At 39.7% G+C, this 15,470-nt stretch overlaps 2 protein-coding genes across 2 annotated transcripts; one reads left to right on the top strand and one right to left on the bottom strand.

The window, feature by feature from the left end:
* Positions 1 to 1,595: 1,595 nt before the first annotated feature.
* On the bottom strand, positions 1,596 to 5,810 carry LOC111267817 (E3 ubiquitin-protein ligase RNF220). Its single transcript, XM_022846343.2, has 9 exons — positions 5,621 to 5,810; positions 4,760 to 4,841; positions 4,423 to 4,592; positions 4,050 to 4,283; positions 3,517 to 3,692; positions 3,258 to 3,364; positions 2,755 to 2,974; positions 2,314 to 2,497; positions 1,596 to 2,163 (listed from the first exon to the last, which is right to left on the bottom strand). The coding sequence occupies exons 1-9, from the start codon at positions 5,651 to 5,653 to the stop codon at positions 2,092 to 2,094; spliced, it is 1,278 nt and encodes a 425-aa protein (XP_022702078.1). The 5' UTR covers positions 5,654 to 5,810; the 3' UTR covers positions 1,596 to 2,091.
* Positions 5,811 to 6,482: 672 nt separating this feature from the next.
* On the top strand, positions 6,483 to 7,879 carry LOC111267818 (enoyl-CoA hydratase, mitochondrial). Its single transcript, XM_022846344.2, has 2 exons — positions 6,483 to 7,219; positions 7,505 to 7,879. Exons 1-2 carry the CDS (start codon positions 6,545 to 6,547, stop codon positions 7,724 to 7,726), a joined length of 897 nt encoding a protein of 298 aa, XP_022702079.1. The 5' UTR covers positions 6,483 to 6,544; the 3' UTR covers positions 7,727 to 7,879.
* Positions 7,880 to 15,470: the final 7,591 nt, after the last annotated feature.

Here is a 15,470-nt window from a genome sequence, read left to right as displayed (position 1 = left end):
ATAAGTTAACAATCACGAGAGTTGATATTTCGTACGTGTATAGATCTCTTCATCGTACTCTCTGGTTACTGTTTCCGTTCACACTTTTAAGTAAGATCTGTCGCTCTTGCCTGTTGTCATGTCGTTACTCCAGAACATTATTGTGATCACCCTACAGTAGTTTATTACTTCTTTAGCCTTTTGTGTGTGGAATACTATTAGGCTCTCGGTGCCAGCTTCTTTTTCGGTTATATTTATTCAGGAATGTAACAATTCTCATTTAAGCCGTTGAGCCAATTCAAAGATTTTGGTGAAAAACAAGAAATATTCAGTAGCATCCATTATTTCTGTTTTTCTCAGCAGCTTCAACTTCTTGATGAATTTGAAAGTTTTATATATTTTTGAAAAAATAATTAAAAATCTGATAGGTTTTTTTAATGGATTTATGTAAAAAGGCCATTGATAAAAGAGATCGATATTGGCAGGTAAGTGTAAACTGGCCTAAAATTAACTACATTACTGGAAATAAGTTGTTTATATTGAACTGGGGCATTTGAATTTAAGATTTCTCGGGATCTGCAATAAATTGATCATTTATTTCAAAAACAATTTGATTCCCCGCTGCGGTCGTTCCGAAAATTGAGCAAAGTGAGCTTGATTCTTCTCTTAGGTGGTTCAAATGAAATGAAGATTAAGATTTATTTATTAGGTGACAATTCGGAATATACTTTATCAAGAACCAGTGCTTCCTATAAAAGCAAAATCGATTTGCCGAAATCATATATTTAAGCAGCACAACCGTAAAACCGTAAAACTCACACATCAACCTTCGTATCCCATCCCATAAAGGATTTCAGTTCCACAATATAAACATGTGCATTTTGCAGATCAACTACGTGATTTTACTTTTGAAGTTCGATAATTCCTCAAAACCCACTAGATTTAAGCGCTATTTACGATCACATGGTAACAGTTTTTCAACTAACGCAGGAAATGGCATCCGGATGCGCAAAAAGTTTTGCTTTAATTCTCATGTGCATCTCCTATTGATTTGAACCAACGACCTTAAAAACGTGAAGCAAATACGGCCTACATCCGTGGACTATTCCTATTAATGTGACTCACACAAATAAACCGGTAAAACTATACGTTGGTAACAGATTTTTCACGACTGCTCTACATGCCGAAATGAATAGGTCGACTGTGTCCAACGTCAAGTAGCATACTCGCTCTTTGGCTGTTGTATTGACAATCTTGTAAAACACAGTTCTGTGTAGATCTAATGGGCTAATGGTCCTGTTTAGTAGCCTGCTATCTTAACGTAGTTCACCACAGAGAACCCTTAGTTGTGATTTCTCCTTCCTCCGGAAGTGGGGTTGTTTGGATAATCTGAAATACGTTCTTAAAAGAAATTCATGCCTTTTCTTAACACATTCGTTGGTGTTATTCAAATAGCTCCCTCTGCCGTCTGATGGAACGCCTAACGGCAATACTGGACGTAAGAATCAAAACATAGAAATAACTTTTTCTACCCGTTCGTACTTATATAGAAAATATATAATAGAATATTTCAAAGTGGTTATGGCAAAATGTCAAGGAATAAAATACGAAACCAATTAGAAATCACTTAGCTTGTGCATACATTTGGCTTTTATTACGTTGCATCAACATCTTGTTCTTTGTTGCATGTGTTCATATATATATATATATATATATATATATATATATATATATATATTAGAGTGATGTATCCGATATTGGTCTTTATTTAGTTCGGCACTTTCGTTCCTCGACCATCCTGCTCACATCACTCAACAAAAAAGCATGACCAATGGTACTAGTCCGTCGTTCGTACAGGAATGGTTAAATAAATTATGATGAATGATTATAAATACAATGAGTCTGTTCGCTTTTAATGTACAGATGCGTTGTTACCATACTAACTGATTCACCATTATGCGGTAGCAATAATCAGCAACGTATTCCGTCGTTGCTTCTCGACACTTTACAAATGTACTTTTACCGTAATCGCAACCGAATTATAAATAGGTGATATATGAACACTAAATGTATTCAAAGCTGTCTGTCAAGTCAATCATGGACTCGTTATCGTTACAAGTAGATTCGACGAAGGTCTCCGGGTGACGTAATCATACTACATAACGGGCACAGTTTTTTACAGCTCTGAAATTTAGCAGAAGAGCACGGCGCATAAGATTTAGATGCTTTAGTAGAGTTTTAAGGTAGTTTCAGCTGGCGACGTAAAAAAAACGTCAACCCAAATTCATTACAGCGGTTACCTAGGGTTCAAAAGTACATTATGCTAATACTCACAAGTGTTTTAAGCCAACAATCCTGGCAATAGACATGCCAGCAGATGATGCTAACAAGTGGACTGGCAAATGGCTGTAAGCATACTAGGCATCGCGATCTTTCTGAAGTTGCCACCTTTTTCTCAAGTTCACGGATACGTTCCTTCAGACAGTCGATGACCAGCGACGACTTTGATAACCCATTACTGAAACAAATCATAGCCCATAACATACAGTAGATGAAAAGATTTGGTTTAAAATCACGTAATTCTTCTTCAAGTTCATATCGTACCCATCTCTAATATTTATAGAAAATGCGTACGAAAATCAATAGCTTAGCGTGAAAACAGAGAAACTGCCTGGCAAATTCTAATGCTAAGTTAAACGACGTTCCACTGCAGTACGTATGATACCAAAAAGACGACTATATATTTCTTACAATTTATTCCTATAAAACACGCACCTTTTCTTTACAAATGGTTTCCGTCCATCAAGAGACTCCGTCCTTTCTCCAGTTGAGTCTACTTCTTCTCCTTCGTACGGTGATGAATCAAGTTGACTCGTCTTACTTAGGTCATCAATTGTGCCCCATTTTGACGGCAGCCCAGTGGGCGTTCCATCGTTAGCACCAGCCGTTCGCACCATTGCTTCCCGTATCAGCTGCGTGGAATTGTCGCTTGACGCTGTTGATAGCATCATAAGTAATAATACGTTTGACAAACCTCAAAGAAAATTGAGATGTAAACAACATTTTGGGGTAGCAGTCCACCAAACTAAATATAATAAGCTAAGCCTAGCGTGATAAAAACATTAAGAGGCATGTGTGTTGACAGCAGGGCTTAAGACACCAAACATTTTAAATGTTCCGGTCTTACTGACATTATCTGTGCACAAGGTGGTATTCGTCGAATAAAAATTTCGTTCACAGTTATCCATTGAGATCAGGATTTTTGGAAGAAAACTCACTTGGAATAAGGTCAGCTTCGGTAAATTGAGATTCCCCAAATATTGCCTCCTCGTCTCCGTCTACGTCAAGGTCTCCAATATCCTCTTCCTGACCAGTTCTATTCGATCTAAAAAATAACATAATCAACGGTTTATCGATTACAAGATCATTTATCGAAATTTCGACCCTGCTTAACCTTTTCACAATAGAAAAGACAATAATTTAGATAGAATGTTTATATTTATTATATTTGCCCCTTCTAATAATTCATTGACCCACCTTGGTATGATATTTGAAAGGGCGGCATGAGCCCTGACCCGGGTTTGGCCGGCCCATTCATATTCGTCAAACCCAGCTGACCCAACGTCAGTATCTGTACCTGCTTCACTCTCATCACTGGGGCCTTCAATGTCAACGTCCGCGGCGTCACCGTCCGCCCCGGTGGTCACCTCATTCTATAAAAATAGCCATTTCCACTAACAATTTAATAATTGGTAAATTTTTACAACTTTCACACTGGCGCAATAAATATGTATCACGTTTCATAAAAACGTGTGAAAGGCATTATTACAAAACGAGGTTAGTTTGAAGGAAGTCAATTGTAAAAATTAGCCCATCAGGGCCTCATGAAACCAACTAATCTTATTATAACATTTACAATTGTATATGTTCATATATTACAGATCAATCAGCATGAACACTTGCCAGTTAAATTCCAAACGTGGTCTAAATCTAAACATGAACGACAAATTTTACAGAAGCGATGATACATGAGATGAATTAATAAACAATAGCATAATAATCACACTAACCGATTCAGCGAGGCACAAATCAACATGTCGAGTTCTTTCATCACCGTTATCCAAATGATCGAGGGGGGCATAGCACACAGGACAGTTAACACCTGGCGGATTAACGCCGGTCAGTCTACGTCGAAGATGAAACGGCCCAGTGCGCGCAGTTAGTCGGCTACTACGATTTTTTCGAACCTTTTTCCATTGTAATCGACGCTGTTCTCGGGTCTCCTGGGAGTTCAAATGTTGTCTCTGCAACACAATAGACCCAAGATAATGGCATATATTTAAGGTCCCAGCACTACGCTTGACACTTTTTGCCTCTACATGTCTAATTAATTTACTTAGTGTATGCTAGATTACTAGTCCACTCTCGTGTTAACCGACTTACATCACTGGCATTAGTCCCTGCTCGTCTGACAGAACGTGATGAGGCTACCTCATCCAGTCGATTCACCTCTGTTTCGAAATGGGCGGCAGCTTCAGACAGTCGAATGGTCACTCCACAAACCGGGCAACTTGTTGAGGCTGACCACTGAGGTTGAATGCGTCGGCTGCTACCTGGCATTCATTGACATAACAACAACAACACCAACAAGATTTTTCTCTCATATCGTTTTGCTTATAAATATAGACGGAAACCAAGGTTTTATCTTTTAAACCGCACTGCACGTCACCGGCACTGACTGGCTTTGGCATACGCTCTTTACGCCGTTTAGCATAGGTACCTCTTTTTGGCGGAGGTTCGTCCGGTTGATACGCCCCTTTAGACGTCCCCGGTCTTGCCGTCTCTTCCTCATCTTCGACAACCTACAATGATATTAATATTTTTTAAAATTATTTCTTATTTATTTCTATTTTTTACACGTGACAAATTATTGTCTTTGCACTGGAAATGTATTTATTGATAATGGGGCCCTATAGTAGACATTTGTATGTTCACTCATTAATGGCGTAGCATTATTTCCATAAAATACAGAATAGTTAAACAGTTGTACCGGTAGCTTACAGCAACAATTTTAGTGTGCTGTATGCGCGCGACAAAGTGAAAAGAAGTTTTTGCAGCCTCCATCAATCTGTTGTTTATGGTGAGGAGAAATGTCAGTATTCTTTATGCTTTTGATCCGTTCAATATGACCAACTTTATTCAAGTGTACAAATGATATCGTGGTCTTGTTTATAATATGAAAACTTTCCTTTACAAATCTTCTCCTGAAAAACAACCCAGATTTTGTCAACAGGATTATCAGTGATCCTGAACTATGAGGACTAGCAGAAGCACTATTTTTTTTCGCTGTATACGTTTTCCTTCTTTACGGAACTCGCGTTGTAGACGCATTATGCTTACTAGTTTTCAGTTATTTCAATTGTTTGAACATAGCATGTGCCAGCCTAAAAATAAATGAACAAATATTATCTAGTATTGAGGCCAAAGCCGCTTCATTATTATGTCGGACCACTGGCCTCCAAAAGCATAAGACAAACGTGTCTAGCACAAAAATTCAATCAGAGGTTCTTATGTTCCTAAAAAAAGTAAAACGCAACTGAATAGTATGTACTAACTCTACCTAGAAAAAAAGCTTACTTACGGTCGTGGACTGAGCCAGTTTCCGTCGAGGCATTTCCCTCAACCACGAAACAATTTATTAATTACCCGGTGTATTGAGCTATTCACCCTCGTATTAGCATAGATATTTTTTTGGACGCATGTCAGCCTCTTGTGATTTAAGAAGATAAAAATTCGTACAACTTGTTTGTTTATTTTCAAATACGCTACATATGCGTTTAGCAATTTGGAAAAATGGAAGCGCTGACGCGGCAGTACATCGAAACTAGAGAATACGTTTCTATCCTACAGAACTAGCCAAAATTCTTATCATCTTATACACAGTACGACAAACAAACTGGTAAGCTGTGCTATCAGTTGGACGTTGCACCAACCAACTCACACTTAGAACTAGCTATGGAAACACTCTATCTGCCATCTTTCGAAGTTCCTCGACGTTCCTAAAACTCAATCGCGCAGGGTCGAAAGAAAGAGAATTTGGTGCAGAAGAAAAAAACTCAGTGAAACTCCTTGCTGCTTTTGATAGATCTATGCAATATAGCTAATAGTGCAGCACTGTGAAAGTTTACTAAAAGGTTACCAACATATAAACGCCTTCTTTCGTAACTATATCTTAGCTTTTAGACGCCTCAGTATATTTTATGTATCAGATCAGCATGTATTTACCAGAGTTAAGTTCTATTCGTGTTGGTTAGATTTTGTTGCTGTCGTCAAACTGACCGCGCGCGTACCTCGCTACCTTTCTTGACGCCTGGGCGCGTATCTCGAGGGTGCGACTTTAACAGTTGTTATTCAAGCGGTTTCGCGGCATTGTGCAAGTAATACTCGTAAACATTCGTTGACCCCTCTCCGTTCGCGCCGATTCCCTCACCTATCGTCTGCGGGTCCAGAAACTAAATAAAAGGTTGGACAGAAAGTTATTACCTTAACAGAAAGTCTAAGAAGGATGGCGCTTTGTCGTCTAGCTTGTCTCGTCCCCCGTGTGTTCGCCGCAGCTGGGCCAAATGGAACAAGGCCTTTGCTGGTATCGCTGGCGGGCAGGCCTATGTCCACAGATTCTGGCAGCTACGAATGTATCCTTTACGAGAAAATCGGCGAGAAAAAAAACGTTGGTCTGATTCGATTGAATCGACCAAAGGCGCTAAACGCGCTGAACTCACAGCTGATGGACGAGTTGGGCGATTGTATTGAAGACGTGAATAATGACGTGTCAGTCGGGTGCATGATCATCACTGGAAATGAGAAGAGTTTCGCTGCGGGAGCCGATATCAAGGAAATGGCGAACAAGACGTTTGCAGATTGCTACAAAAGCCAATTTCTCGAGTCTTGGGGTAAGGTAGCGAAATCACATAAGCCAATTATCGCTGCGGTGAACGGCTACGCGCTCGGTGGAGGCTGTGAGTTGGCAATGATGTGTGACATTATTTACGCCGGCGAAAAAGCGCGTTTCGGACAACCGGAAATTCTCTTAGGCACTATTCCTGGCGCAGGGGGTACCCAACGTTTGACTGCTGCCATCGGCAAGTCACGCTCCATGGAAATGTGTCTCTCGGGCAACCAAATTACAGCCCAAGAAGCTGAGAAATGGGGACTTGTCTCTAGAGTGTTTCCTGTTGATCAGGTAAGAACGACTTGAGTCCTTGTCAATATATGGCAGAGCAAATAGCTACTTTGGTTAGTTGGATTTAAGCAGTTAAAGAATGACAGATTCGTTTATACAAATCATGAACTTAGAAGAGATCAAAGCGTTGGGTTTTTTCAAAATTCAAAATAATCAGTCGAATTACTCTTAGTCGAATTAGAGAGCATCGCACGTATTGGCTGTTCCTGAAGTTTCATTAGATCAGTTTCATTTTCTATTTTGTTTCGCTCATTTAGACATTTACACTGTTGTTTTGCTTCGTAGCTCCTTCCGGAATCGATTAAATTGGCAGAGAAGATTGCCTCAAACTCGCAGATAAGTACGGCTATCTGCAAGGAAACAGTAAACCGATTCTTCGAGATGCCCTTACAAGAAGGATTGACGTTCGAGCGTAGGGCATTCCACTCCACGTTTGCACTTGAGGATCGCCGCGAAGGGATGAAAGCGTTTATTGAAAAACGCCCGGCTAATTTTAAGAACGTGTAATTACGGACATGTTTGTGCAGACGTCAAAGCCAGACATGTAAGCGCTGTTCCTTGGGACCATTTAATCTTGCCAAATAATGAATGAAAGAGGCCTGACGCACTATTCTATCTCTAATATGAGATAGAAACTGGTAGTAACGACTCGCGGATAAATACATGGAATGGCTTGGCAACTTTTGCTCCATCATCGCTAACGCGCTGAGTATATAAGGTTCTTGTAGTGTTTATTGAGGTTTAAACTACAACGATGTATTTTAATAAAAACTACGATGTATTTTAATAAAAAAAAATGAAGAAAAAAGCTTCAATAGTTCTTACTGCAATTCTTAATATAAACTTCATGAGTTTACATTAATATGCTTAAGATTGCTTGCACGTGTCAAAGTGGCTCTTAGTAACTAGTAGGAAAGCGATGGGGAAGCGATAGGTAGCGATGGGTCAACGGAGTCCGCCTAAGCTGGCGTGGTATATGGAGGCGGGTGACCACAGCGTTAGGTCCTTTGAAGAGCAAAAATGGGATTGTTATTTTTGCATCTATTTCTAAGGCTGTTTTCTCTCTTTCTCATCTACTTCTAAAGCTGTTTTCTCTCTTTCTCTTAAGTAGAACGATGATAATAAATGGCCAATTTCTTTCGTGTTTTTGCCCACTAACAACATATTAAGCTTCCTTATTCTCTCCTATTCCGGTATTCTACAAGTAACTGACTTTCTCATCCCTTAACGCAAGTCTCTCAGTGTCATTGTAACGCAAGTCTCTCAGTGTCATTGTTGCTTTAGCCACATTGCATTTAGTAGGTTTCCCGAAACCGCTTGCTTGGTCTCTATAAGCTGCAGGTGCCTTATACACCTACGCTCTTGGTTCATGGTCGTTGTCCAACGTACCGATCTCCTCTTTTTCATTGTCTAGTCGCCTGTTCGTAAATGTGTTCTCCATTTCAGTGCACATCGTTCTTCTGCTTTGGCGAACTTGCTGCATGTTTCAAGCAACGGTTACAGGGCCAGAGCCGTCCTTCAGATTAGTTTGAAGACGGCTGGTGCTCAAGCGCTGTACCAGACGGTAGTGCCAGTCTAAGTTGACGGGATTTCTACGCGAGTATCCTCTGCCGGGGCTTGACTTCGACGCCCTCTCCTCACCATCTTCATTCTGCGCTTTCGTTCCTTCTTATCGGACTTCCCGTTACAAAACCTATGGCTGTCTATCAAGGCTCAACTCCGGTTTTATTCCCTACAACAACACCTGAGCCACCTTTGTGTAGTAACTGGTGCTGTTGGGAAATGTAGTGGGAAAGTGGGAATCTGCATCAGCAGCGTCAGCAGTGGTAGCACTGCAAGGCGGACGATCATGAAGATAAATACTCACCTGCAGCCCAGAACATTGTTCTTGTCATTTTAGCTTGTTCCCTTTCTTTCTCTCTTTCTCTTTGTGTTTTCTTCTGCGGGAAGAGTTTCGAAAATTTAAAAACTGCGCAGGAATATGCCCATAAAATGAACACAACAGCATTGGCCCCCTTCACCTCCATAATGATGTGTTACAAGTCGTTGTATTTAGATGCGACCACGTAGCGTAGGATGTTGCTTAAGACCTCACTGGGTAGCTCATCTATGGGCGCTCGTGTTAGAGCGTTTTTTTCTTCATTATTATGGGTCTATAATTGATTACAGAGGGGGCGAGTGCCGGGAAAAAACTACCTCAACCTTAATGCTTATCGACAACATTGCTGAACTACCGAGGATTCGTTTCTAATGAAGCGAGAAGTAGAAGTGTTCGTTGAGTAGGAACTACATGATAGGAATGATAATGATCAAAGTAATAATAATATAAAATTACGATGTAAAATAGAGATTAGTGTAAGATGAGCCGTTATTAGGAGAGAATGCCTAACAGCCCTTGTTATTATTTCGTAGCATATAATTTCTTTTACAATAACGATAACATCGAGGTCTTGACATGCATCTTAATCTGTTGATAAGGACTACAGTGATTAACTTTCACTGGAGATAAAGATGCGTACGAGGAGCGATTGCTGCCTTAAACAATTTAAAACTGGTTTGCTTTTCTTCTACTCTTTCTTATAAACCTATAAATAGAAAGATAAAAGTTATCTTTTTATTTATAGGTTTATAAAAAATAAAAGTTATTTTTTTATCAAAGTAACAATCCGGTTCTACATAGGAACTCGTTAATTGTTCAGGAACATGTAATCACTCTAATTAATAATCTGTATGCGTTTACGGCCTAACCAATTCACGTATTGTGAGTTTGAATTTTGCTCAAGGTATATATGTCTTTTGTTTGATTTTAAACTCACGGAGGATTCACGGATCTAACGAACTTTCCTTTGAGTTCCGGAAATAGAGCTAACGTGTGAAAAAAGAATGTGATCATATTGCATCACTGCTAGTACTACAACATCATCTTTTTGCCGGACTCGTGCGCAATAATAATCTAATTAAGGCATCTTTATTAAACACAATCTTAGTATTTTTTGGCAGTACTTGCTGTTAGACAAACTAAAAAAACTTCATTGTAGGGCTCTAAATTTTAGGTTCTATGGAGAAAAGAAACAGAATACAACTAAATCTAGTTAATAGGACAGGCACATGACATTCCGCTTTTAGCACTGGACGTATGCTGTCCAGTCTCGCCTAGCTTCATGTCCTTTTTAATCTTGGACTGGAAATTTGTATGGTCCTAAGGGACAAGTCACTGAAAAGTGTTTGTAAGCAGACCTTACTCTAGCTGTGGTCGAATTGTTTTACAACTGCAAAGAGTATTGCGTTCGCGTTGGTACTCTTAAGTCGGTGGAACTGAGTAGAATGTAGACTTTGGCTACGCTAGATGTGTGTTTTGGATGCTGATTTTTGCTCACTGCTCAGGTGGCCTCTATTGATAAGGCTGTGAAATCGAGGATCTGTAGCTAGCAGATACAAAAAAAGTGGACATCAAGTATCTGTACAGATCTGATCTCTGCAGACACCTCAACCAAGCCATTATTAAATCCGAGCAACAAATCGACGAGAGATTTGAGGATTATTGTGTTGTGTTTTATCAGTGTCACTATTGAAATGGTTTCGATAGTTGTGAAGATGGAACCCACAAAGTCAAATTTGAAGTTGGGAGAGTAAAAAACTAGCGTAAAGCTCTAATATTCGATATCAAAATTATATCTATCAGGCGTTGCACACGTAACTAAATGAAAGGACTATTTAAATCTAGAACTGACGAAAAGTCTACATATATGCTTGCTTAAATTATTTTTACTTTTTAGACTATTTTTTTTGTTTAAAATGTTGAATGCAAGGAAAAACTGAGTGGGATGAGGGAAGTGCTTCGAAGATAAATCTTTAACAAATTAAGAGCAAGCTGGAGGGGCTATGTGCTGTTCTGTGGCTAAGTGTGCGCATCTCACGGGTTTCGTCGTAGTGTCGAATGAGATTTCAAGACTAGTATTTGTGAGGTACTCCAAACTGAAGACTCGTCAAAAAACATAAAAAAGTGTTTTGGCGTCGTCGAAGAAATCGATATTTCAGTTGAATTAGAATTGCCTTTGCTCATTAGCAATAACAATAGCAATATACAATTATATATATATATTATAATGCAGAGTTACTTTAAATAAAGAATTACATAGGATAATAATTTCTGTGCACTTACCTCTGAGTGTATGTCAAGTGGATTTACTTACGTTACGTTTGTGCTAACGGGTTCACTATGCGGTGCGTCTTAAAGTTATCCCTAAATAGTTCCTCGTTAAAGAACACCCAAAGATCCCTATGAAGTCTCCATCACTTAGGTGATTTCGTATACACTGAACATTACCCTAATCTGAGCGCAGCTCCTCTAAGCGGCTCAACGGCTTCCTCGTCCTGCTAATGAAGGCCTTCGTGTCTAATCAACATCTTAAAATTGTTATAGCTTGCCGTGCTTCACTTGGGTCAAATTTGCATCTTCTTATGATGGGCTCTTGCTTTGTGGCTGATATTTGTCAACAGTTTGTTTGTCAATTAGTGTTTGATTTATTAATTAATGTTTCACAGCTTGATGGTGAGCCTTTAAAGCTTGCATAAGGTGTGGTTGTCGTAAAGGAGAGTAAACAGTACCACCGAAGGGGTGGTTTCCACTCAAGCGTTTTGTATAATGGCCACTTTGTTAGTATGAAACAGCTTTGCCGTTTCCTATATTAGCAATGTTATGGGATAGAGCAAATGATAATTATTAAAAATGAAGAGAATGAAACCTGCCCTGCATTGAAGCCAGATCATTTCTGTGTCTCTTCAATTAGTAAGCAAACACGTGCGAAACCTAGCGTCGCGTATTTTTTCAGCCTTTTTTGCTTATACTAATATCGTAAACATGTGACCATAATTAACAATCTTCTATTGCAGCGATCGTAATAGAATACAGTGACGGCTTAGACGAAAAAAATTTCGAGCGTAAGATTTACCAGCAAGGAGTACTCTTTAACCGCAAGTAAAATATTTCGATCTTCAGCAAACGCGTTGATGTTAATTTCAACACTGATTCTGCATATACTGATATACATTTCATTTAATTAATAAGCGTGTATCAATATTTAGTATACTATTAGGACCATAAAGCGTTTGTTTGCAATTATTATTACGTTAGTTTCAATACCACTTGCTGGATGATTTCGACAAGATGAAGGTACACATGTCTCTCAGGTTTCTCATATAGCCCCTACGGGAACAAGCGAATTTGCATCCCTGCTACGTATTAGTCTACTGTCGCGTTTCGTGTGTCAGTTTTGCTCAAACACAATGTTATTCTTGTATACGACTGCTGGATTGGCACCACTATGCAGTATACTGCGGTTCTACCTCAGTGGCGGCTTTGATGGCATTGTGCTTCGTTCTATTTGTCACGAAGATGAAGAACGCCGACTTCAGTTGTCATCATTTTTTTTGTACGTTCTTGTTCTCTCCCATTGCGCTCTTACTCTCTCATATCCCAGTTGCGCTATCTCTTCAACGATTTCTGTTAGTTCAAATCTCTCGTCGATGAAGCTTCTGATGTCACAGCGGCCGCTGATGGAAGGCATCACATTAAATCTGCCTAGATTTCAGACATCCTGTCTGATACTTTCTATATGCACGTCCTCAACTATAATCTATCGCCCGAAGTCGAATTCAAATGGAGCAAACCAATTTTCATAAGTTTAAACGATATGCGTAGCTTTGCTGGCGCGCATAAATATATGTTTCGTAATTAAAACATTATGGAGAGAAAGGGATTCGAATATGTCCTAGAATGCAAACAAATGTAACTAACATGGCTCATAGGGCATGCGGGAATTCTCCCGGCTTACGAGACAAAAGCATTCGGTAATCACGGTGGGACATTGAAAGGCCGAATTTGCGGTATTAGAAGGTAAGAACAGGTCGAAAATTTCGGCATCTCAGACTAGTTATGGAAAATATTAAAGGTAGCAAGGTTATCAAACACTCTCACTTAATACCAACCAAAAATAACTATATATAATGGAAGCTGAATGACTGGGGCATTTTTGAGGTTGGGTTCTTACTGCACGAGTGGATAATGTGCTAATGCTAGCTGCCCATATGCATTCGGGTTTTAATGCATTTCTAGCAGATCTTGTTCATACTTAAAGATACTGATCATCAGGGGAGGATCCAGTTGGTTTATTCGTACCGAAGTTGAGTGATCAGTAGATGCGCAACTTATGACGGAAATCTATTATATTTCCTGCAGCTTAGAGGAGTCCGGCTGTTGCGCAGGACAGCATCATGTCACATTTGAGCGAATCATATTGGTGACTTCAAACTCAGACTAAGTCTTAAGTCTAACTGACAACAGGAGTCGAGAAGTCGACAAGTCGAGGCTTCCGCGGTTTCTTTCCATGAATGTATATATTTTTGCGTTCGGATTAACGTCAATCAGTCACTTTGCCTTATTTGCACCAATCGGAGTTGTCACTTAGTTAGACATAGGCGCCGTTTAGTTGTGGGAAACATTTATGGGCACACAATACACACAAAGTTGAGACAGTTATCATTATACGAATGCTAGTTTCGCGCTCTCTAGACTCCCAAACACCATCTAACATAGCCCTCGTATCAAGAAAAGACAATGAACATAATCCGCAAACCCTAGTTCTATCAAATCATGAGTTATGTGTTCATCGCCGATGATGTTACGTTTGGGAATTGCAATTTTTTCGTATAGAACTAAAGCATTTCAGCATCTTTTTGATGCGAAACTATAAACAGGTTTTAGCTCTTTTAATTTGACGTAAACTGTCCTAGGAATAAAAATTCGAGTCCAATATAATTTTTATAGCCTGGGTTTAAAATGTAGTAGAAGAATGCAATTGACGACCCAGTTTCTTTAAAAGCAGCGATAAGGAAGTATATTCATTTATGTTCTGAAGGCAAGAAATGGGATATCCGTCAAAACATTCAGTGCATCTTTATTTATAGCTTTACCAGTTAACCACATAGAGACAAACTGGCGGCTTTTAATGCTGAAGTTTTGAGTGATAAAATGAGCTAAATTTAAATTAACTGAATTTCTTTTCAAAATTGTGCGAAGTAATATTTTCATCAATCTCTGTGGTACTATCCATGCAAGACTGGCTATTTAATTGTTCACTATATAAGTTTAACGTGCTTTTTATAGGCAGGTAAGTGGACAAGTCTATTGTCGTGAAACAGATTGATTCCGCGTTTGATGGCAATCTCTTGGAACTAATATTAGGACCATGCCCCCGTCCTAATTTTTTCTTGCTAAATTCGATATTGTTTCTGCTACTGAGCTGGAGTTGCTTCCTCGCTGTCTAGTGCGTGAAAACGAGACATGGTAAAAGGCTGCTGTGATGTTTAGCTCAGCCGGTGCTCGATGAGTCCACTTCGTGTGGTCCGGGATCTGCTTGTGTTGATCTTTGGGCTTATGCTGTGCTCACCACACCTAAATCAAACGAACTCTGAAGACCATCGACGCCCTTAGTGGAGCTCAGTTCGATGGTCTCGGGCGTTGTCGTCGGCGTCGTCGTATCATCGTGGCAAGCGGGACACTAAGCGCTCTTTCAACAGCGGGGTAGTGCCAAGGTAAACACGGCTAATTGACGCGTCCAGTAAACACTTTGAACTGCCCCAAGACAAAGATGGGAGGGGGTAAGCGAAGAAGAAGAAGCAGAGCTCAGTCAAGAGCTAGTGAGCCCAGATAGCACATGCCGCATGCAGACGATCTGAAAAGACTGAAGACCATCTCATTACCTGGCACTTATATAGTGACGAATGCTGTCCGAGTTACATCTCGTCGCTAATAGGCGAGATTATGCTCACAGGCTTGGTCATATGTCGTTACCGGCCGTCAACACCCATATGGGTTTCACTGTCTGAAAAAAGAATGTGTGTAGCTGGATTGTGACAAATGGAACTGGAACTTGCTCAGTGCCAGAATGCCTATGGGTCGAGTAAAACTGTTGAAGTTAATTAAGGTCTAGAGTTAGACTTATGCTTTTGGCTCCTTATAGCCTACATGGTTTTTCAACATGGAGCGCTGCCGATACTCCAGCAGGTAAATGTGTTTAGCGACGAACAGTAAATATGACGTGTAGAAAGTGTTTTATGAAAATCTAGCTTAAGGAAAGTGAAATCAACGTATTTCGAGCGGGTAATCAAATTAATATAGATCTAAATTTATAATACGATGATAAATCAGAGCATATTGTTATTCGAATGGACTCTTCTTTTTTCTTACCTC

The sequence above is a fragment of the Varroa jacobsoni genome, unplaced genomic scaffold, assembly GCF_002532875.2.
Source record: "Varroa jacobsoni isolate VJ856 unplaced genomic scaffold, vjacob_1.0 scaffold_1226, whole genome shotgun sequence".
NCBI lineage: Eukaryota > Metazoa > Arthropoda > Arachnida > Mesostigmata > Varroidae > Varroa > Varroa jacobsoni.
Note: the sequence above shows the minus strand (reverse complement) of the source record. Positions and strands in the feature narration are given on the sequence as shown.